The sequence below is a fragment of the Takifugu rubripes genome, chromosome 9, assembly GCF_901000725.2.
Source record: "Takifugu rubripes chromosome 9, fTakRub1.2, whole genome shotgun sequence".
NCBI classification, from domain to species: Eukaryota; Metazoa; Chordata; class Actinopteri; order Tetraodontiformes; family Tetraodontidae; genus Takifugu; species Takifugu rubripes.
This window is the reverse complement of record NC_042293.1, coordinates 12,695,428-12,718,453: the sequence shown is the minus strand read 5'-3', so window position 1 is coordinate 12,718,453 and position 23,026 is coordinate 12,695,428. Positions and strand designations below refer to the sequence as shown.

Here is a 23,026-nt window from a genome sequence, read left to right as displayed (position 1 = left end):
CTTTATTGATCCCTTTAGGGGGTGTCCACCAGGGAAATTAGCCCTTTTTTTTTTTTTTTTCCCCCCCTCAGACAAACAAATTGAACAGACAAACAAAACAACAGAACTGGATGGAAATTTTATTGTCTGCAAGATTATGTAACACATTTACAATAAAAATCAATGGTGCGGAATAATAATAAATAATGTGTAAGGAGGCCCTAAGAGAAAACAATCAGGTAAAGACATGAAGAAAAGCAAACGATGTTTTCTCCTTCTGAAGAAACAGGGGCATTTTGACCTTTAGTCAGCATGTGATGACTAAATATTTGACTTAAACAGAGATAGACGTTTTACCATAACAGGCAGGAGAGCAGCTGTAACCGTTTTGCGATTGAAGAATGAAAGTAATTCATACAAACCTGACCTACTTTTGTGACGGTGTATTCACCTTCAATGTCTGTACATGCTGATAGTCCACCCCCCAAAACACTGATTTCACATGGTGCTAGAGACAAGGTACAAACATCTACGTCACCAGATGAAATCAGCTTCTGAGTGCAGCAAACGAGTCCATTTGACAAACATGCAGCTCAAAATGATGCTGGATGCAGATTCGACCCAGGTTGCAACGTGCAACAGTGAGCTCGGCCGTGGTAATTCGGTGCAGGTGTGTGTCGGGGCAGCAGCTGTTGTGGATTTGGCCCTCTCGATGCGAGATGGCTCATTCTTCGTGTGAACAGCAGAGGGGGGTGCTCACATTTACAACAGCCAAACCAGTGACCCGCTGCCGTTTCTCTCTCTTGTTTATTTAATAGGTGTGCCTCATGACGTTCAAAGAGCTGTTTCTGTAAGGATGGCGTCAGGAAACCAGCGCCTGTCTCCTGATACTCCACCCACCTTCAGGTCAGAGATCACACCAGAGTTCTGTGTAGAGATCAGGCTAATGGCATAAAGCGATTGTCTCCATGTTCACCGAGGCTACAGCAAAGTTAGTATAAACACAAGCGTCAGCACAAAGGAAAAAAAAACAAAAAAAAGCCACCATTGAGATGCTAATCATCCACTGTAAAGGTCATTTCATTTGTTCAAATATAAATAATAGAGCAGAGTTTTTTACCAGGAAGTAATGGCGGTCCAAACACTCTTTTCCTCTGATGGTGGAAAAAAGGAACACGGCTTTATCTGAAAACTGACTGACCTACTTATACCTCTCCAGATATTGGTGAAAGGACATAATGGGCTGTAGAGCTTAGCTGGACGTCCATTAGCACACCTCGCTCTTTTGGTTGCTACCAATTTTTCACCTCTTAACAAAAGTAGGAAAAAAGGCAGAAAGTACCGACCCGGAGTCAAGCCGTCTCGTTGATGGATCGGTAGGAGGGAAGACGTGAGTCGATGTGGGACGCACGTATATTAAGGTTGCCGCTGTCAGGTCAACGTCCATCATCGTTTTACAGAGAAAAGCTCCAGTCGGGTTCGTCTGTGGAGTTAAAACAGGTCAAACAACTGCTGAGACAATGCCGGCATTTTAAAATAGACGTGAGTTCCGGACCTCGTGAGGCTGAATGAAGAACCGCGTAAAAACACATGAGGCAGCAGGTTGGGTTTTGAGAAAATGCTTTTGATATGGGCCCAGAGACTCGTGTTGGCTCACAGATGGTTTTAACGTGGACGTATGACATATGTGCCATCACACCTCCCTCTTCCCCTTCCTTTCCAGTGGGCCAAATGTCGTCTAAATAAATACAAGCACATCACACAGAGATGAGAGGAGTGAGGATAATGCATGCTTTGATTCGTCCAGGAGGGGGTTATCACAGTGGGATCTCGCCACATCGCATAAAAATAAGCCGGCGTGAGTTAAGAGAGGGGAAATTAAACTCTCCACTCCTCTGGGTTTACGTGTTAAATTCTCTGCATCAACAAACAGGAATGATGAGCGATGGTGAATAAGACCCCATGAGGCATCCACAGACGCTGCATTCATCCGCTTTTATCGTCACACTCCAGATTATTTCATCCCGAGTCATCGAACAACCGTAACTCCGGATCCGGAGTGAATCAGTGAGTCACCAGGAGGGGTACTCGGTGGCGGGAGAAGTGAGGATGACTTATGTGTCCCCCGAGGTCCTCCTGAAGGTGCAGCGTCTTTCATGGCCGCTTCATGTTCTTCCACGTGCTCCTCGGCACGAGGAGTGAGTTCACACCTCGGGCAGCAGGAGGGATTATCCTTAATGGTGGGAGGTGTGACCTGGCGGATATTTGCAACCGCGCGACGCTGCGCCGGCCGGAAGAAGAGGAGAGGATTGAAGTCTTCGACTTTATGAGGACAAACCAATTACATGAAGCATTTGGCTCCAATGGCTCAGCATCCTTCAAGACTGATGGTATGCATTCACATCAATATCAGGAAAAGAGGTTATTGAACAGCTCGCACGTGCAGAAGTGACAGTAAAGGGGACTATATCAGGCCCGAGACATGAGGACTAAGGTGGCACCTGTCCAAGTTTTATTATGTGATGAGTTGGGCGTGACAACACGCAGGAATTTTATTACGAACTGAAAGGGAAGGTTGCTGGCACCTTTTATCCAGTCATGAAACTAAGCTAACTGGCTTAGTTAGAACCTCCACACTTCAACCTTAGTACAGTTCATTAATTAAACCTAAAGTGACGCCATTAATGCCCATTAAAGGTGTCAGGCTAAAAGAAATGAAGACGCGGCGACTCCCAGAAAGTCACTTAACCGCTCAACTGTTGGCCAGTTCCAGGAAGCCAGTTTCTAATTGTGTCAAAACCAGAGGACACTTAACCTCACAGTGCCGAGCAGCATGACTGAAGTGAGTCATGAAAAGTTCCTGAACAGCTAAAAAAAAATTGGCGGTGGTCATTTTACAGTTTATGCTGGTGGTCATAAGAAGAAATACACCTGGAGTGTGAAGTAAAGGGTGAGAAAAAGGGGTTTTACTTAGAGATCTGTCAGCCTGTTAGTCTGGATCTATAAACCCTTGTCGGAAGACTTGATCACACAAATGAGCTCGCTCTGTGCCTCTATTCAACCGAACAGGTATATACAGACCGTACGACATCCACCTGGTTCATTTGATCCTCCACCAGCGGCACTCGTTGCAGATTGGATCAGCTCTTCACCCAACATGGACAAAAGCTCCTTGATGCCAAACAGGCTGCCTCCTAAAACCATTCCACCCCCCCCCCCCTCCCCAAAGGACAAACATGGATAATCCAAACTAACCTGTTGCAAGAAGTCCATCACCTACCACATGATGCTGCGTTTCCTCCTCCTGACCCAAAGTTGCTCCCATGATGCACTGCTCCTCCATGCCTTTTTAATACTGCAGGTGCTGTGTGTGTGACTGCCTGGGTTTTCTGAGCGTCTGCACCGAGCGTCAGAGGGCTTATGAGATGGAGATGCCAGGAAGAGCACAGCCCACCTCCCGCTCTCTCTCTTTCTCTCCCTCTCCCTCTCTCTTTCTCGCTCTCGTTATTGCGAGCTGCCAGAGTCATTATTGTAACTCTGAGTCAACACCACTCCCACACGCCCGCACACGTGGTCAGACGCAGTTTGGTTTGGAGACTACGTGTTACAGTCAACAGGAAGGACGATGCCGGAAGCTCAAAGTATCATTATGAAATGATGACGACGTCACAAACAATGCTAACAAAAAACACCCCAAACTGCTTAGGTGAAATTATTCTGGATGGGTTGGAAGCCATCCAGCATCACCTCACTGCCACGCACGCTCACAAGAACTGTAAACAATGGAATTAAACAGGTAATTGCTCACACTCTTGATGTCGGCAGCCAGTAAAAGTTGGCCGCGGCTGTGGCGCACTGACCAAAATAATGGAGAAGTGAAGGGAAGATAACCGTAGTCTCTCTATCAAACACACAGCCAGCATGACACAGCATCCTCCGTCTTGCCAAAACAAACAAGCGACCATTCCATTCACACTTCACCCACATAATCCTGGAGATTTATTCTCCCCGTGTTTGCACACGTTTGACATCCTACCCTCCATTGGCGCCTGGTGGGGCTCTAGTTCTGTTAAATCAGCCAGAACCTCAAGCATCCAGTTACGACCAAACAGACATTTGTTGGACCGTCCCTGCGGCTGCCTCCTAAAACCACAAAATCTAGGGGAATTCCATGGCTAGAAGGGAAATGGGAGAAGGAAATAGTATCCGTATGGTGAAGGCAGGTGAGGCTGCGACTAACAGAGCAGGAATTTGGCCCCGCATTCCCCTGTTGTGACGGGAAATACAATAATACCGCCCTCTGTCAAACACCAAAGCCAGAGTACCCAACCCCCACTGGGCAGCACGTGCTTCTCTTCCCAGTATCCATTCCTATATGGTGAGTCAGCTGACCACACGATGAGTCTCCCCCTCTCTGGCTCCCATATATCCATTCTGAAAATGCCAAAGGAAGTTACTCTAAGGGCTGAATCACATCAACTTTTCACCCCGGTCCCCTCTCCCGCCCCACTTTTGGTCCAGCTGTCAATCAGCCAGCATCCTGGTGCAGCTCTGAGGGTCCCTCCTAACTGCTTCCACCTTTAAATCATCCATATTGCAGTAAATTCTGGTCGGCAGCAGCAGCCTGACTGACTCAGAGTAATCTGAAACATCCCTCTGCGCTCTCTATTCCACTTCCTTTTTCTTTGTTACTGTGATGCTGACATCCTGCACGCACATTAATCTCACTTAACAGTGTCCAAAGAGACAACAATCAAACACTGGTGACAAACCATTTCTAGATTACTTCAAATGCTCATATGCCTGTACAGATCTTTCATGTTTCGATTTGTGGAGGTGATACCAGCGTCGGCCACTAGGGGGCGGGGCGACGGAAGAGCGCTTCAGCTTAATGACTAAGTATTACTTTTTTGTGTTAATTAGGTACTTTGGAGGAATTACCCAGGTGATAAAACTAACAATCAGTTGTTGCTGGGAGAGTGCCGACCGTTGTTAAGGTCCAAAATGTGTTGTGGTATTATTTCAAAACAATGTGGAGAGTGTGTTAAGGTATTTATTAGAATCCACTATTAATTATGGATTAGCAGCATATCAGGAGAATGAATAAATATTAAAAAACAACACATGTAGAAAGGCGCTGGAAAATGTACGACAGCGGTGAGATGATCAGACAACATCCACTCAGACGTCACAGGTATTATTTTTTTTAAAAATGTCATTATGTAACAGTCCTATTGAAGGCGTTTGATGTGTCCTTGCAAAGAAAAAGAAAGATTGCGTAACAGACATCTGAAAACAGCATCTGAAAACAGCATAAGAGGTAGAAATAGGGACACACACTTGAACTCTTATTGTGGTTTTAGTGATGACAAAAGCAATGTACGAGCAGTTGTTTTAGCCTTCCCAACGGTACAAGTGCTCAAACATGTGCATTCATGGCCGATAATAAAGGAAGACAGAGATCAAGGACAGTGCTGGTCATTTGAAGTCATGAACTGACTGTAAATGGATCTTGATAAGCTATAAAAACTGCAGATTCAGGTCTTTTGCATTTTGATTTCTGCGTGAAAAAGAAAAAAAATGCCCTCACTTCCTTTTTAAACAGGACACAACTTTCTTCTAAATAGAAGAGACACTGACTCACATGTTAGGTCCCCATTTTAGCTGCGCTGGGGTCAAATTAGGAACCGAGAGACACAAGCTGTTCGCGTCTTCGTTCGGTGGCTCGTGTTAAAAATGCCATTGACCACGCTTTTAAAAGAGCTCTGTATTTTTAGATACAGTGCTGACTGGATTTACTGGAGTTTATTTCAGACCCATTATGGCCATTCTGTCTTATTTTTATACAAATATTCATGGACTATGGAACTAAATTCATATTTTGTATATGAAGACTTAAACAGGAACTACAGAGCTTAATGAACCCGTTTGAAGTTGATGAAAAATGGATTTTACAGAGAAAAGTGCAACGACTATATGGCGCCCTCTGCTGGTTACAAGTAGAATATTTATAATAGTTTAATTTTCTCCCATTTATTTATCAAAATCTTAATTCAAAGCCAATTGGAGTAGAATAAATGACTGAATTAGGAATATTACTGATAATATTCTGCATCATTTTTGGGGCAAAAAGGCATTGAACTACTCAATAATGAAAAACCTCACCAACACAAAAATGTAAAATCCAGTTGAAGATTACAGTTTATTGACTTAAACTTTATGCACACAGTTGAACTTGCAGCTCTTCAAACAATTAAAGAACAGCACGTTGCGCTCTTTGTTACTTATTCAGTTGATCACAATCACCCTTGATTTAAGGCATAAATACTGCGTTAACCATCTCCTGAACTTTATCTTAAGTGAAGATCTGAGTTACAGAGAGGTGGCGAACCTGGTTTAAAGTTAATCCCACAGTTTCAGAGATTGTGCAAAAATAAAATCTAAGCTACAGACCATGGATGTGACACCCACCCCTCCCCAGCACCAGAGCAGGATACCAACCTGACTGGCCTATATGGCAACTTATTCCTCTTAATGTAAAGGGTTTGTAGACTGTTGTTACTCTTCTCTCCAACCAAGCTGCCGCATCAACCTCTCGTGCTCAGTTTGTTCTGGAAACCAAACAGATTTCATAACGCCACCAAATTCTAGAGCAAATTCAGTGACAGATAATGAAGCGAGACAAGCGAAGTTTAGCTGTACCTTCTTGGCATCGTCCACGCACTGCATGTACGCCGAGGCGATGCTCGAGCAGTCCAGAGTCTTTCCCGTGTTCTCCCTGTAGCATTTTAAAATCTGGCTCTGCAAGTCCCCACAGACCGGCTGGAAGCTGAAACGCCTGACACGCACGTATTTAAAACAGGAGGATAAATATCTAGTCCTCTTATCACCTGTACAGTTCATCTGTCTATTGAGTGTAAGTGAATTAAACACATGCAGACTGTAATTGTGAACATGAGGAGCTTACGTAAAACGGCTTTCAGCTTCCTCTTTGCCCTTCTGGAAGCTCTCTGCAGTCGCCCTTTTAAACTCAGCATACTGTCAAAAATCACAATAATCTTACTCTCATTGTCCATCTGATTCATCTTTAATGAGAGAAATAAACGGATTAATTTCTATCAATTGTCAATTAGTGACTATAAACCTGCAAATCTAATCCAATGACCTGTCTCCCGCCCCCTAGTGGTGACATGGTGGAACAGTAGCGTGCTGGAGTTTTTGTTCCCACTAGTTTAAATGTTGGTTTCTATGTCCAAGAGGATTCAAATGTGAATCAACATGCGATGGCAGTATTGCAGTTGCAGCTTATGTTGCTAGGCAACAAAGACCTTCAGAACAAAAATGCAACGTGTCCTTGTACAGATCACTGACTGAATGCTAAAAGGAGAAAACCACTTAACTTCAGCATGTACTAAATTATATTTTTCAGTTGTTGAATTAAATGGAACATGGTAAAACTGCCAGAGAACAGCAACGGATTGCCGCCGTGTTGTATTTTAAGTTTCAGAAGTTTAAATTAATACATTTAACGGACTTTAATGGCCCAATGATGGGGCATAGTAATGCTCTATTATACTTGCACAGATCTTCTTGAAACTAAGAACACAGACCTAAAATTTCAACAACAAAAAAAATCTATTTCTCTGAAAAAAGTATATGCGAAAATATCGTTGCCCACCTTTGCTTCAATCTTCGCAACATGTTCCTTGTGGAGAACATCCCGCTTCTCTAATTCCTTTTCCCGCTCTTCCAGTTGTTGAGCCTGTAAAAAAAAAAATTCAAACTCTTCTTAGAAACTAACTTTGCTGGCTGGGCAGCAGCGGATTAGTGTAGCGTGAAAGTGGAAAAAAGTGAGTGGTGGGCGTAGAAACTCTCCCATCTTACCTTCACCTCCAGCCGCTAAAACGTGCACCAAGAAAGAAAAGTGACATTAGAGAGGAAACGGTTTTACATGTGGAGAGAACCTCCATCATCCGCCGGCGTTGACTCACATAAAGCTGCACCTTGAGCCTCGGATCTCCGGTCTTCATTCGCTCCTTCACAATGGAGTTCGCCAGCGTCTCCATGTGCGCCGCCCTCTCTGCCTCCAGGCTCTTCTTCACCTCCTTCTCCACCCGAGCCTGAGCGGCAGCACTGGCCTCGGCCTGGACCTGAACCTCCATCTCCTCCAACCTTCACACACGCAATCATCAAGAAATCATCAACCAAAACAAGACCTGCGGTCTCAGCTTGGTGTCGCGGCCTTACTGTCTTTGCAGCTCCGCCCTCCTCCGGCCGATCTCCTCCTCCAGACGTCTCCGCATCTCCTCTTTGATCTTCTGCCCCAGCTCTTCCTCCAGCGCTTCAGGAGAAACGGTCGGAACTGCGGAACCGTCAGACAGCAAAAATCACCCCACCGTATTCCGCTAATTAGGCCGACACGTCAGAAAACCTAGCTAACCGTCGACGGGCGGTGGCGCCGAGGTTGGGGCGGGCGTTTCATCCTCCGCTTCGGGAGGCCCGGACATGGCGGGCGCCTCGGCGGGTGGAGCAGGATCGGGTGGAGGTGGCGCTGGTGGATCTCCGAAGGGTTCACGTAGGGGCGCCTCGGCGGGTGGAGCAGGATCGGGTGGAGGTGGCGCTGGTGGATCTCCGAAGGGTTCACGTAGGGGCGCCTCGGCGGGTGGAGCAGGATCGGGTGGAGGTGGCGCTGGTGGATCTCCGAAGGGTTCACGTAGGGGCGCCTCGGCGGGTACGACGGGCAGCTCCTCAAAGTGGCACCGCGGAGACGCCTCTTCATTAATGAGCTCTAGAGGAAACGAGGGTGCAGCGGCGGGCTGCGGTGGAGGTGGATCCAGTTTGGGGGGAGGTGGTGGTGCATCTTCAGCAGCAGGGAGAGGCTGATCTCTAAGCAGGGGTACAACTGCTGGTTCTACTGGTGTTGACGCAGCGGGACAGGCTGGGAATACTGGTTCGACCGCTGGAGACTGAATACATGGAGGATGTTGGATCACCTCCACCTCTGGTGCGGGTGGGACAACAGGTTCTGCAGCGCATGTGGGCTCAGGAGCAGTGGGGGGTGGTGACATCACAGGTTCAGAAGCTGGAGGTGGAGCTGTTGTCCGCTGTGCAGGAGCAGGTGGAGGTGAGTCAAGCACTTGTGTCGTGGTTGGTCTTGGTGGGGCTTCTGCCCGTACCTGGGGAGGGACCGTGGGTTCAACAGGGGCAGGAGGAGCAGGAAGGGGCTCCACGCTTGCAGCCAGTTGGGGAGAGGGTGTAGCTGGAGGAGGTGCTGCGGTCGACTGTGGAGGGGGAGGCGGGGGTGAGGCGAGCGCTCCTGCAGCAGAGGTGTCTGCCTCTACCCGAGGAGGGACCACAGGAGGGGGTGGGTGCTCCCCGCTTGTGTCCACCTTGGGAGGTGTTGGCGGAGCGAGTGGAGCAGCAATAATTGAGGGCTGCTGAGTAGACGGAGGAGGAAGGGAGTGGAACTTGACGGGGGGAGGGGCAAAAAAGGTGACCGGAGGAGCAGGTGGGGACGAGGTTTCCTGAGGAAGGGGAGGAGAAGTGGAGGGAGGGGGTGGAGATGTCAGGTTTCCCCCCGAGGGGGTGGGATCAGGACTGGGCGCCTCAGGTGAGGGTGCAGGAGGGTTTGGGGCCTGTGGAGGCTGAGGTGAGATGAGCGTCGGCGACTGTTTCATCCGTTTGATGACCTTGTCTGAGAGCTGAAAGAAACATTTAACTCATAAAATCAAACCTGGCAGTGAACGTTCTGTTCAGTTCGTGCTGGTTTGTATGAAAACATGACGCGTCTGGAGAAATGAGATTATCCCCTTTAGCTCTCGATCCCTGAGCCTTTCAACAGATGTGGATGCTGTTGTGATGAGGCCCTTTGACCTTCTGAGGGTGGCAAATGGCCGTGGAGGAGTGTTGCTACATAAGGTTCAACGCTGCACTCAAACGGCAAATTAAAACGCTAAAAGTGTTTGTGAATAAATATTTTAAATTGTAAAGTACAAAAGATGTCTGCATTGGTATTGATTGTATCCTGGGGTATTTGGGACCCAGAATAATCTAACTTGGACCTGTTGCAACACTTCTTTAATTTATTTTTATTCTAATAAGTGAATTTATTTTATATCAGCTGTTGTGTATCATTCAGAAATTTCCCTTTTTCTCTAGCTTTAAAACTAGTTCCTAAAGGTAATTTAGTTGATGATTTAGTTTATTATTAACTGAATAATTATCGAACATAATCGTGAACATTTATAAAGAATTAATTTATTTTTAGTGTATTTGCTTCTTTGTTTTGCCCCCAACGGTAAATCCAACACGTCCACGAGGAGGGAGACCCATAGTTGGGATAATTAACCAGATTATCATGGGAGTGCAGGATGAAAACATCTAATCTGAGCACACCCTGAGTTGGACTCACCCGGATGCCCTTCAAAAAAGTAAGTCCTCCACCTTCATCCTGCTCCTGAGGGAAGTGGCTCGGGCTGTTTCCCCCCATCTGCACCCGCAGATACCCGCACTTTTCGTTTAATTCAAAAGTATTTTAATCTACAGCGTGGACCCGAACCGCACTCCAAACAGCTGCACCCAACGGCCCCGCCCACCGGCCAACATCAGCGGCTGCCATTGGATGAAGCCGAACAACGGCTTCTGTGATTGGTTGATCCTCTTGAGAGTTAATGACTCGTGAGAGAACATCGTGTACCTGCTCATTGTAAGACGAAAATCAACCTCATGAGATTCAAATTTAAGAATTCACCACTTTGTGCGTTTATTTCGTTAAAACGTAACGTTGATTCTTGACAGACTGCGCAGAACATGTCTGGCAAATAACGCAAACAACGTCGTACCAGCAAGATGCAAACGCAAAACAACTAAATAATGCATACTTTATTTTATTCTTTCAGCATAAGAGTTAAGGAGTAAGCGGCAATTCCTACGTTTGCACACATCAACTGTCAAGTTAAATCAGAACACTCGAACTCAATTTGCACCATGACTGCCGCTGTTAACTCGAAAACAAAAGGCTGGTGATACTTCCTAATTCTATTCTTTTAAACGCATAAAAGCCAGCTAGCATTTCTTTTAAAATATCCTGTTCTATCCCCTCCCGCTGTTTAACACAGCAAATGGATCCCTCCACGTGTCCAGTAGACCCGCGGGTTATTTCGGGTCCATCGTAAATTCCTCAGCTGTGCACGCGTCACACGCACATTAATCAATACAGTCACATAAAGGATAAACGTTTTTAAAATACAATCTCCGGCGTGACCTTTTTATCAAAATGCTACTTTCTTTGGCCATTTTGGAACAACAGTAACTGGCGAAAACTGCAAACTCGTGATAAAACCCGCAGGTTAAAATTTGCTTAAATAATTAAACGGGTGTTTATTAATCTCCCTCCTGATCAAATGCATTCAAATCAGTTGCCCAGGCAACTCCTCGTTTTGAAATTTGGCCTTGTCATATAATGGAGGATGCCAAACAGTCTAAGGCTGAATTATCCACCAAATCTAGAATATCACCAGCCTTTTCATAAAAACTGCTCGTCTAAAGAGTTACTGTGGCAACTATAAAAAAAATGACCTAATTCTCTCCACAAGGGACTCTTTAACCAGTCTATCCTCACGCTGCCTTCTTCTCCTTGGCGTCGGGACGGCCCAGAGCCGCCCGCACGCTGTTCCACACCTCCGTGTAGAGCAGGGTGCCCAGGAAGACCACCGCGGTGCCCACCCAGTGCCAGGTAGTGAAGGGGTTTTGGAAGTACAGGATGGAGAAGATGAGGCTGAGGAACTTTCTGAGCGTCACCACGAGAGTGACCGTCAGGGAGGTGCACTCTGTGGTGAGGATGAACACGCCGCGGATGCACACGTATCTGAAAGGGCGAGTTAAAGGCTGAACAAAGAGCTGGAAACACGGTTTGAAACCCGGAGATGTCTTCGGCTGGGCTCTATCTGGAGCCAAAGAAGCGCCCTCGCACTACTTATAAATGCACTTACTCGTCTACACTCTACTGTGTATTGACAGTGTTTGACAGGATACTGCGTGATGGTGTTGCCCAGCAGGTAGAGCCACATGATGGGCACAGAGAGACCGACCACGGGGACGGCGACGGGAGCTGGGGAGCAGAAAAGCATCAGGCTGATCATCAGAGACTCAGAAAGGAAGCAGACTATCTCCTGCTGGTCTCACTGGTTTGGCTGAAGAGGACGCCATGGTTGTAGATGTCACTGAGGAGGAGCAGGAAGCCCGGCAGAGGTAGGCAGTGCTGCAGAGAGGGGGAAAACATCAGGTCAAACTGGTGTTTCAGCCCCCCCCCGGAGCTGTTTCACTTTGGGTGTGTCCTTGACAAAGAGATTAAAGTGGACTAACATTGTAGAAGAGAGCTTCCTTGGAGTGTTTGCCATATTCCTTGTACAGTGTCTCTTGAAAGATGCCCATCCTGGCAGACATCAGCAGAGCGAATGTCAACATGGCAATGCCTTGGGGGGGGGAAACAAAACATCATAAGCCAAAAAAAGTTTAAGATGATTTACTATTCAATGAAAAAGACGAGCCGAAGCAATTAGTCCACATAATGAAAACAAACAGAAGGTCCTTCAGTTGGGGCCTGCTGACAAATGGTGCAAGCTAATCAGGCAAACATCTGCAAAACACTGACAGTAAACATCTGTTTTACATCAGGGTTTCCTCACACACACACACACACACACACACACACACACACACACACACACACACACACACACACACACACACACACGCAGGATCTGCTGCGTCAGTGATATTTTAATACGGTTGGATCTGCAGAATGGCTCCAGTGCTGCGTCGCTGCGGTAACACTGCTGCTGTTGACTCCAGAACAGGAAGTGCATTTGCACATGCTGGATGAATATGCACTTTCATCCTAAAAATAGGTACATTTGCGGAGTCCCGGGAGGAATCTCCTGCCAAATTTGATGAACAATTAACCCGCAGCGAAGTGAGACGTGGCTGTCTAGACTCAGTTTGCTTCATTCAGCCATTTCTAGGCTGCTGCTGCTGATTATCTCACTTATCTTTTCTATAGCTTCTACTGGAAGTATTAAATGATCAAAAACCAAGTCGGTCTGGTTGTATCAGCTCAGATACGTCGACAACGATCTCCTGTTGCAGCTTTACGTCAATTCATGCCCACAACTCACCTACAAGCCAGTGCATGAAGGCATGGACGCCTTGGTCCTCTGATCCTTCGCTGGCCATGTTCTGCAAAAGCCATTCCAAGGAATTAACAACCAACGCTGGCAGTTTACCTTAAATACACATTGTGAAGATGGAATAATAATGCTGCATGATTGTGGAGGCCTGTGGCTTAAAACCCCAGTTCGGTGGAAGACTCACCACTTGCTTGGCAGACATGATGGTGCAGATGAAGATACCAAACGAAATTAAACCTATTGACAGATATTTGCTGGGTGAATACCTGCAGAGAGAAAAGAAAAATATATTACATACAGGCTAAGCTTTCAGGAAATATGTCATCTCCAGGTTTTATAGTTGTCAGGGTGGGTACAGCTACCTTTTTTTCAGGATGATAATTCCCAGGATCATGTTAGCGATTAGTGATCCCTGAGAGGAGATCAATCAGAGATCAGCTGATCAGACTGAGGTCAAAGTGACAAAAACAAGATAAAAGCAGATGAACTCTTACTGATCTGAAGATCATGTGTAACGGCATGGCGATGTTGAAGTTGAGGGAGTAGTTGTTGATCACACTGACGGCGAAGAACATTGTCACCATGAAGACATAGTTTCTGGAGAAAGAAAGATGCACATGGGCGTGATGAGGAGACGGTTTCCATGGCGGAGGGTGAATCGGTCCTTGCTTCTTTGGTTACCTTATAGGAATTGCTGGTTTTTTCCTCCCAAAGTTTGACTCAAAGATTAAACCTTCCAAGGCGATGAAAAGAAACTGAGTGAAGGTTATTATGTTGCCACTTCCTGGAAATTCCCTGCAACAAAAACAAGAAAAAATAAAAACAGATGAAGATGGAATTTGGCATGATTTTCCAATGATTAATTGAATCTTGGAATTCTTAGAATATCAATAAATCAGCTATTTAATAATGCAGCTTTCTGGATCACATCAGTTCTGCTTGTTGAAAAAAAAAATCATCATACACAAATAACGTTTCCCAGTGAAAATAGCAAGTTATTCTTTTTGGTTTTTTCTTTTTCTTTTTCATAATATTATATTTATCCCATTGTTGCTCTTGGGTTGCGTATAGCTGATATGATGATTTTTTTTAGTAATAAACACTACACTGTTTCTGGTTATAACTGCTCGTACAGTGGAAAGTCAAACAGTAAAATAGAAATATGAAGAAAAGTTGGACTCACTGACCTTACAAGAAGCTCCAGAAATACAACATTGCTACAGCAACCGATAAAAACAAGACAGACCGCAACCGACGTGCCCATGTTGGCCGACTGGTAAAAGAAGCCCGACGCAGACTGTGTCACAAGGAAAATTCGATTTCTGATCGAAACATAGTTGCTATTGAGCCGCGGGTTTTCTTTTTGACGACTTCTTCCACGCAAACTCCTGATTTTCACCCCAAGGCGCCGAATAGGTTTTCATTCTTCCTGGTCGTGTAGGATCATGGGAGTTGTAGTTCATGAACAACTGACTGTGTCGTCTGTGAGAGGATACGGGAAATGGACAAATAATTTCAGTTCAAACAGCTGTTGGATTTAGTCGCATCATAGAATGTACTCAGTTTGACGTCTGTTTTAAAATGTGAAGATAACAACGGAATTAAAATGGGCAATCGTTGCGCAGTAGCAACACTCATAAATGTTTTGATATTCAAGGCAGACAATGACGTTTTACTCAAATAAGCAGAGCTCGCTCTCTGACTACATATATCAAGACGAGAAAAGACTTAGATACGGAAATCAATATCTCTTATCACATCAACACCCAGCCTAAATAAATGTTAATCCTTCAGTATGGCGATTACATGTACCATATATAACACTTAGCCCGTTTGATAGGAAATTCTGCGTCGTCTTCATTATCAAGCACTAGTTACGATGCTAAATGCAACACACACATCACACGCATACACGATCTTTGGCAAGTGGTTGCGTCTTTCCGGAAGACGTGGCCGCAACAAACCGCTAGTTTTGCTTTCATCCGCCTGGCGTAATTCAACAATCAACAAACGTGTTTGGGTCTTTAGGGGAATTTCGTGGGTCGTCAAATCCTACAGCCGCCGCCAATATGATTTCACTCACGGACACGCAAAGTAAGTGCCGATTCTATTGCGTGGTTGTTTGTCACCATCGTGTTAAACGTCCAGTTTAGCCAAATGTATGAGGTTAGCTGCTCTAACGCTATTGGTGGATACACGTTTGCGTCACATTACCATACGTCACTTCAAAAAAAAGTATTGTTTAAAATAAAGTATTGTCTAATTAACTTTTTATATTGACTTTTACTAATGTACAGTCGTCAGTGATATAAATAAAACAACGCTTGTACGAACATAAACACCTGTATTGGTTTTAGCAGCGTAGCAGAGCCCATTAGTAATTCTTGGCAATAACGTTAATTTTACATTTTCTGGTTGTCATCTGATCTAATGTTGGCGGCGAGTTGGACGTGACATTTTTGACATCATCTACAGAAATCGGGATGGGGCTGACTGGCTTTGGTGTGTTCTTCCTCCTCTTCGGGATGATGCTGTTTTTCGACAAAGCTCTTCTGGCCATTGGAAACGTGCGTCCAGCCGTAACACCTGAGCAGCACCCCCCACCTGTGAGCTGACACATGCACGCTTGCTTCTCTGTGCACAGATCCTCTTCGTCTCCGGGCTGTCCTTTGTCATCGGCTTGGAGCGGACCTTCAGGTTTTTCTTCCAGTGGCACAAAGTCAAGGCCACCAGTTTCTTTCTTGGAGGAGTGTTGGTGGTTCTGATGGGCTGGCCCATCATTGGAGTCGTTCTGGAAATCTACGGGTTCTTCCTGTTATTTAGGTGAGCCAAATGCCCTTTTGTCTTGTCATTTATCTAATTCTACTATGATGATTGTTTCCTCTTCTTTCCTGCCGGGTTTACAGGGGATTTTTCCCAGTGGCCGTCGGCTTCATTAGACGGGTTCCAGTCCTCGGGTCCTTGCTCAACTTACCTGGGATCAGTTCGGTGTGTATCCGACTATCGCTGAGGGAATTGGGTTCCAAATCCTGAGGCCTGAGTTTATGTTACAGGGACATATTGCAACAGGGCATTTCTGCAGTAATTAATATGTTGTAAAGCTGTTACGTTGTTTCACTTGACGCAAATCATTTTATTAAATTAATTCTGATTCTGTTCTTTTTCGCTCTGTTTTTCAGGTGGCGGATAAAGTTGGTGAAAGCAACACTATGGTATAACGGTGTTTCCAGGATTTATCACAGTGTTTTAAATCTGTGATTGTATTATTATTTTTTTGGGGAGGGGGGGGGTCATTTTTCCTGTGGACATTTGACATGTGACCGCCACTCCGATGGTTATTATGATTTTTGCCTTGAACTGGAATGGTACCATTCCAGACTGGTGATGATGGACAGATGATTCGGGAACCACTGGATCCGCCGCTCAGGACGGAGCGCCACACTGAGAGCTTTTGTACCTCAGCAGTTAATTATTGTGCTTCTTGTCAAAGTGTCTCGCTGTCATTTCTGAAAGTGCATCCTTGGATTGAAATGTGTCTCTCGATATTTCTGCGCTGCCGGGATCTATTTTATAAACAGTGATGATGCTGTTCAAAATAAAGATTTGATTTTTGTCTGAAGTTTTAACATGGTGATGCGGCCCAGATTATGTGTCTTAGGTTAAGCTTTAACCCCCTTTTTGTCTTATATATGAGGTATTAACATTATTTATTAATATGTTAGCATTTGTAATAAGTAATTACATTGGTATCAGTGGTCAAATGAAATAAAATTTTTTCCATGACTTTTACCTGTGATGTGCACATTCGTCATAAATATATAACATGATGACAAACGTCCCGATTTACGGGGCAGTGAAATACGACGCTTTGCCACTAGGCGGCGGTAGTGGACACTAGTTCTATAGATTTCTCTTCAGCTAATGAATCTTGTAGTTCCTGGGACAACAGAGAGATTAGTAAAGAGTGTCACCACAATTCAATATGTGTTGTTGGAGATGAGTTTTGTTGTTTTTATCTATATAAATGTCCGATTCACATCTTTCCTTGCTGTGCTGCTGACAGCCAGTCAGAACACCAAAAAAGAACACCAAATCTGAACATCTTGTGTTGAGGTCTGTTCATTTCAGGCGAGAAGAAAAGACATAAAAGATCGACTATTACGCACGGACATTCTAGCGTGTGTGTGTCTGTGTGTGTGTGTGCAAACAACAAAATAAATCGGTTTTTCTTTGTTTAAAAAAAAAGAAGCAATCAAACGATTGTCGAAATTACACTGGGGGGAAAAAAAGGTGAATTATTCTCACACTTCAGGAACTTACCAAAGGCGGAATGAGCGGCACCATCACAGGCTGAAGGAAGTTCCCAAGCCATCAATCACCACCTCGAAACGTGACTCATGTTTAATTGACTCCATCCAATTAAAAGCCGGAGAACATTCAACCCGGAGCAGATTGTTAAGGAGCAAGGCGGGAAAACTTTAACGACTTTTGCATCCAGTGATGGAAAACATCAACACGTTGTCAGCCTCCTTCGTGCTCCCCCACAGACCCTGACGCGCCTCCCGTCACCATCAGCAACATTCATTAAAAGATGAGGGAGAAAAACAACAACAATCGTGACGTCACCACCCCCCGCGTAGAGACACGGAGAGTTGAAATCCAGCAGCGGTGAGACTGGGGACAAGTGTCAGCGTCACCCGAGGCTCAGACTCCACGTGTGGATGGTCGGAGATCCAAGTCTGGGATCCAAGTGCGCCGAGGAGATCAAAACCCAGAGAATTATCGACTTGGACCTTTGCTCAGACCTCAAAGATGCCTCTGATGGTCATGGTGCTGCTGCTCACATTAGTGGCTCAGTGTTGGGGGACACCTCAGGTTGGTTTTTCCTTAATTATTCCAGTTTAAATGACTATTTTTAGCTGACATAACCTGACTCCCCCTTGTCTCCCACCTCACAGTGGAGGAACTGGAGCCCTCAGGCCATCCTGTACCTGAAGGGAGCACGTAAGGCTTCATGAAGGAGACACTTGCTTTGTTTTTCTCCTGTTAATTTTAAAGAGTGAAAGATGTGTTGCATGTTTTGTGCAGAGGGACACCGCGTGTTGCTGCAGCGCCCCAGCAGAGATAAAGACAGCCCCGCACATCTGGGTGAGTCCCGACACGACACATCAGAAATATTAAGTCTAATGATTAACTTTAACCTTAAATGCATCTACTCCGAGTCGGTCGATCCACCCTAAGAGCACGAGCGGCCTGGATGTGTCACTTCGGCACTAGTTTATAGATTATTCCGTCTGTTGATAACTTGGTTCCACCGGCAGCTTATTGGTGACGTTTGAATATGTGAAACGTTAACGTCGCATTAAAGAACCCGCAGCTCGACCGTTACCCGATTTGCTGTGACTGAAAAGCAACGGGAGGTTGGACGGCAGGTTGCCATGGCGATATTCATCACCCTTGTAAACAAGTGCAGTCGATCAGGAGGGCTGGGAAAACGTGCTGAACGCTGCTCCTGCTCCTCTGCAGGGAGCCTGGACCCAAACCAGGATGGTCTCAGGCAGCCTTGGGCGCCGCTCCTGCTCAAGCTGCTGCAGGCGGCCGTGGATGAAGGTAAAGCTCCCCAACGGCGCCTCTAAAAAAACAGCCCGACTCAGCATCTGATGCAGGTTTCTCTCCCGCAGGCAGAGGAAACGCAGGCGACTGTCCGGCTCGGCGAGCCCCGGCTTCCTCCCTTTAAAATGTGCGATTAAAACGTTTTGTGTGAATAAAAGGTGGTTTGTGAGCGGCTGTCGCTATGGTCCGGCTGTGCCTTTTGATGACCGGGCGTCACGACTGTCAGCCCGGGGCGGCAATTAAGTGGTTGACACCAGAAGTGATAGAAAAACAAAACTGTAAACACCATTCATCGTCACGCTGTCGACACCCAGGGGCCGCCTGAAGCAGACAGGGCTCGGGTCAGCCTGAGGTCACAGGCAAAACCATTCAAAGCAACAATATAAAGGTCTAAGCAGGGCAGAGCCACACTCATTTGACTGGATTTCCTTAGAAATTCAATTTGAACCTGTAAAAACAGATTCAGTCTGATAAACCAAAGTTTTTCGGTGTGAACTTCCGATTAATTAATTATATTCAAGGTCTTCATTTGCACCAAATCGCTTCATTTTCTCTTATAAAAATGAATACGTTTCTGTTTTCAGGACCAACAAAAAATACTTTATTACGCCTCCGAGCAAACAAGCAACAGTCAAACTGCAACACGGTCAAATCAGTTGATGCTCATGTGATGGTTAGACTGCAGATGTGCACGGAGAGCTAAATCTGCGGGGTGAAGCTCTACACACGGAGCCTGTGGGAGTGTTGGGGCTGTGGGAGGAGGATCTGCCCGGAGTCTGGCGTTTTCTGCTGCCGAGTGACGGTTCAAACTGTGCTTTTTAAGGTGGAAGGTGCGCTACACCGCCCCCTGGTGGTCACTCAGATGTCCCGCAGGTCCTTCTGGATGTCCCACAGCGTCCTGGCGCTGTCCTGCAGCTGGGTGACCTCATCATCCGTCAAGGTCATGTTGATCACACTGGCCACGCCCCCGCCGTACAGCACGCACGGGAGGCTGAGATACACCTCTTCGTTGATTCCATACATGCCCTGTGTGACATAAACAACTATACGACTACAGGCAACCACCAACTCTGGTCCAGATCACTCAGCTGGTGCCAAAAACCAAACTGTTTCAGACATCGTTAGAGGGCTGAACTGCCTTCTGGCTAAATTCCATCTGTGCACGCAGGATGTGGGGATGCATCTGCTGAATGGAAGTAGCTGAAAATGTAACTGTGTGCGGGAGTGGCGCTTACCTGCACCATGGTGGAAACCGGGTGGATCCGGTTCATGTTCTTCATGAGGCTTTCTACGAGGTCACCGACGCTCAGGCCGATGGCCCAGTTGGTGTAACCCTTCAGCCGGATCACCTCGTAGGCACTGAAACAGTAAAAACAACAGTAAAAATAAAATAAATTGCTTTATCCTCAAGATTGTAATAGCTACAGATCTGGTATGAGAAGAGATGAAGGTATAGACACAGATCCACAATACAGCACAATTAGAACAATTAGAAATTTAACGTCAATAACACCTATTACATAATATAACTTTGACACAACTAAACAATGGTTTTGGTCCATTTATAGTTCTGCTGCTGTAGTTCTAACAATATCCGCCAGGGGGAGAATCACCGCGTATATTAAATATGTTTCCTATTAACGTTTAAAATAAAACATTCAATTTTAAAATAAATAGAAATGCTGAAAATATGTATTCTAATATCAGTAAAAATGCTTTAACACAATTTACAGAACTATAACTACATGTTCTAATTCAGAATTGTCTACATGTGGATATACTTTAAATAAATAAAAATCAGTTAATTCAGGCCTACCTGTCCACCACCATCTTGTGAGTTTCATTCCAGTTCTCATCGTCGCAGTCGGTGCCGATGTTTGGGTTCAGGGTCTGCAGGTTGACTCCGGCCACGTTGGTTCCGCTCCACACGGGGACTGAGACCGATTTAATAAAACAAAAACAGAAAAGCAGCAAACTTCATCCACAGCAGCATAACACGCACGTGACGACGGTAACTCTGCAAACTCTCCCCACCGCTGGTGTCGCCGTGCTCCCCCAGGATCCAGCCGTTGAAGCTGCTGGCGTGGATGCCCAGCTTCTCGGCGATCAGGAACCGGAAGCGCGCCGAGTCCAGGTTGGTGCCGCTGCCGATGACGCGGTGCTTGGGGAGGCCGCTGAGCTTCCAGGTGACATAGGTCAACACGTCAACTGTGGGAGAGCGTCGACCGTGAGCGAGCGAGTGTTACGAGTGTGTGTGTGTGTGTGTGTGTGTGTGTGTGTGTGTGTGTGGGAGGGGGGGTCAGGGTGAAGGCGTGCCGGCACCTGGGTTGGAGACCACGACGATGATGCACTCGGGGCTATATCGGACGATCTGGGGGACGATGTGCTTGAAGATGTTGACGTTCCTCTGCACCAGGTTCAGCCTGCTCTCGCCATCCTGCTGACGGACTCCGGCTGTCACCACCACGATGCGGGAGTTTGCTGTCACAGAGTAGTCTGGGGGAGGAGGAGGAGGAGGAGGAAGCCCAAAATGACCCCACAGGAGAGGGACAGTTCTGCATCCTAATACGACAGCATTTCGGGTTTCAACCTGCCTTTGTCTGCGACTATTGTGGGGGTTTTGAGGAAGAGGCTGCCGTGCTGCAGGTCCATCATCTCCCCTTTCAGCTTGTCCTCCATCACGTCCACCAGAGCCAGTTCATCAGCCAGGTCCTGCGTGAGGAAGGGGGGGGGGTCAGATGTCAGCGATCTTACCTCCAACACCATAGAGCGGGATGCTTCAGCCGCCCCCATCATGAGCTCAACCATGTGCACCTCAAACACATTTATGGTTTGACGTCCTGTTTAGTCACCGAAAAGCAAAGTTGCCTTTTTAGGCTGTTCCAGCTCAGATTGTTCCAGTTCTTAAGTAAATATTTAATAAAACTGACCTGGTTAAGGTTACTGGCTCATCCAGTGTTGCTGGCTGACAAGCACATGTCGTTCAAAGTGGCCCAAACTTCAAACATTGTTGTAAATGGTCTTCAAAATTGGACCGTAACCAATTTGTCCAGGTGAGAAACCCAATTTCCAGCCTGGATGTTGAGATATTTTCAAGATTCTTGCTGGATTGGCGCAGCCCAACACAGGGAACCCAACCAGCCGCCATCTTGTCCACCAACAATTTGGTAATTTGGGGTCGTCACTGCAGCTGAACGGGTGAAGAACCAACCCTAGACTTACACAGTGATGACTGGAGCCACTTATAGACGTTTAGGGATGAAAGTCAGCTCAGGCACCAACAGATCAATAGCTGGTCCGCGAGGATCCGGGGGGATTAGTTCCCTCCTGCCAGACCAGCGGGGAAGGGGTTAATCTGAGCAAAGGCGAAGCCGGGGCCTCTTACCCTGAGCAAGATGGTGACGGCACAGGCCATGCCGACCTGACCCACGCCCACCACCGTCACCTTGTTCCTGGGCGGCTCCGGCGGGCCGCTGAACAGCGGGTGGAACAGCTTATGCAGGATGGAGGCCATTTTCAGCGCTGAGGAGGGAACAGACACAGAAGAGCAGAAAACTGTCCTGTAATATCCGTCATTGGACTTTATGGTCGGCGCATCGACCGAGTCTGACGTGACTTGTTTTCAAACAGGAACTGTTCTTCTTCTTCTGCACAGTTCACCTTGAGAACACACTCGGCCGCGCACAGAGACGGCGGCAGTACTTGCATTTTTTCGCGATGCTCCTGGCTGCCAGGTACAGATACCACCACGTAATCAGCATCTTGGTCCCGAGCGTCTGTCTTCACAGCCCTCCCAGAACCTGCCCTACCCACAGTGTCCTACCCGCCTCAGCGCCTGTGCCGTCCAGGCATTTGAGGACGCAGGTGTCTGCGCAGCTGCAGCGGGTGCACATGTGACGGAGGGAGCTCCCCTCCCTCCTCTTCCTCCTCCTCCCTGAATGGAGGATGGAGCGCTATAATCGGATGGGAAACTTGACCGACCGCTAACTGCTAAATGAGTAACGTTAATCCTTTAAAGCTGCCTCCATCTGGTTGATCACAGTAGTTTACCTGTCACTTACTGGTGTGTGTGTGTGTGTGTGTGTGTGAGTGAGAGAGAGTGAGAGAGTGAGTGAGACTTTGAAACACACAGAATTTAATGTGTCGAGAACTCAGAACTGTAACTGTCATTATTACATGTTTAATAAAAGCAAGCTTCTCCTGTTGCGCAACCCCCACATTCGCCAGCACTTCCATATGGATGCAAA

General features: G+C 46.5%; 5 protein-coding genes and 1 long non-coding RNA gene across 11 annotated transcripts; 2 read left to right on the top strand and 4 right to left on the bottom strand.

Annotated features, from left to right (window-relative positions):
* Positions 1-103: 103 nt before the first annotated feature.
* LOC115251004 (uncharacterized) lies at positions 104-5,956 on the bottom strand. Its single transcript, XR_003889548.1, has 2 exons — positions 1,535-5,956; positions 104-1,462 (listed from the first exon to the last, which is right to left on the bottom strand). It is a non-coding gene; the product is annotated as an uncharacterized lncRNA (long non-coding RNA).
* A 201-nt stretch (positions 5,957-6,157) lies between these two features.
* LOC101069370 (vegetative cell wall protein gp1-like) lies at positions 6,158-10,657 on the bottom strand. Of its 5 annotated transcripts, none has more exons than XM_029841608.1 (10): positions 10,391-10,657; positions 8,565-9,680; positions 8,420-8,495; positions 8,227-8,341; positions 7,971-8,151; positions 7,864-7,878; positions 7,658-7,741; positions 6,947-7,017; positions 6,682-6,817; positions 6,158-6,590 (listed from the first exon to the last, which is right to left on the bottom strand). In XM_029841608.1, exons 1-10 carry the CDS (start codon positions 10,466-10,468, stop codon positions 6,567-6,569), a joined length of 1,896 nt encoding a protein of 631 aa, XP_029697468.1. In that variant the 5' UTR covers positions 10,469-10,657; the 3' UTR covers positions 6,158-6,566. The 5 variants fall into 5 exon arrangements, with proteins under 5 accessions (XP_029697468.1, XP_029697470.1, XP_029697469.1 ...); XM_029841610.1 differs by having other exon boundaries at positions 8,634-9,680; XM_029841609.1 differs by having other exon boundaries at positions 8,420-8,633; positions 8,703-9,680.
* Positions 10,658-10,845: 188 nt separating this feature from the next.
* On the bottom strand, positions 10,846-15,265 carry slc35b4 (solute carrier family 35 member B4). The gene is made up of 11 exons (XM_003967644.3): positions 15,131-15,265; positions 14,354-14,648; positions 13,848-13,961; positions 13,661-13,763; positions 13,529-13,578; positions 13,351-13,432; positions 13,155-13,215; positions 12,343-12,452; positions 12,163-12,238; positions 12,013-12,088; positions 10,846-11,845 (listed from the first exon to the last, which is right to left on the bottom strand). Exons 2-11 carry the CDS (start codon positions 14,428-14,430, stop codon positions 11,596-11,598), a joined length of 999 nt encoding a protein of 332 aa, XP_003967693.1. The 5' UTR covers positions 14,431-14,648; positions 15,131-15,265; the 3' UTR covers positions 10,846-11,595.
* On the top strand, positions 15,118-16,952 carry LOC101075901 (vesicle transport protein GOT1B-like). The gene is made up of 5 exons (XM_003967504.3): positions 15,118-15,260; positions 15,642-15,733; positions 15,811-15,989; positions 16,073-16,154; positions 16,346-16,952. Exons 1-5 carry the CDS (start codon positions 15,236-15,238, stop codon positions 16,382-16,384), a joined length of 417 nt encoding a protein of 138 aa, XP_003967553.1. The 5' UTR covers positions 15,118-15,235; the 3' UTR covers positions 16,385-16,952.
* An 839-nt stretch (positions 16,953-17,791) lies between these two features.
* LOC115251003 (spexin-like) lies at positions 17,792-18,954 on the top strand. The gene is made up of 5 exons (XM_029841611.1): positions 17,792-18,041; positions 18,125-18,170; positions 18,255-18,314; positions 18,693-18,776; positions 18,848-18,954. The coding sequence occupies exons 1-5, from the start codon at positions 17,979-17,981 to the stop codon at positions 18,901-18,903; spliced, it is 309 nt and encodes a 102-aa protein (XP_029697471.1). The 5' UTR covers positions 17,792-17,978; the 3' UTR covers positions 18,904-18,954.
* Positions 18,955-19,356: 402 nt separating this feature from the next.
* Positions 19,357-22,641, bottom strand: LOC101075676 (L-lactate dehydrogenase C chain). 2 transcript variants are annotated; one of them, XM_003967503.3, is made up of 8 exons: positions 22,486-22,641; positions 22,165-22,301; positions 21,374-21,491; positions 21,102-21,275; positions 20,814-20,987; positions 20,596-20,713; positions 20,015-20,138; positions 19,357-19,805 (listed from the first exon to the last, which is right to left on the bottom strand). In XM_003967503.3, exons 1-8 carry the CDS (start codon positions 22,538-22,540, stop codon positions 19,638-19,640), a joined length of 1,068 nt encoding a protein of 355 aa, XP_003967552.2. In that variant the 5' UTR covers positions 22,541-22,641; the 3' UTR covers positions 19,357-19,637. The 2 variants fall into 2 exon arrangements, with proteins under 2 accessions (XP_003967552.2, XP_029697686.1); XM_029841826.1 differs by lacking the exon at positions 22,486-22,641 and adding an exon at positions 22,440-22,458.
* Positions 22,642-23,026: the final 385 nt, after the last annotated feature.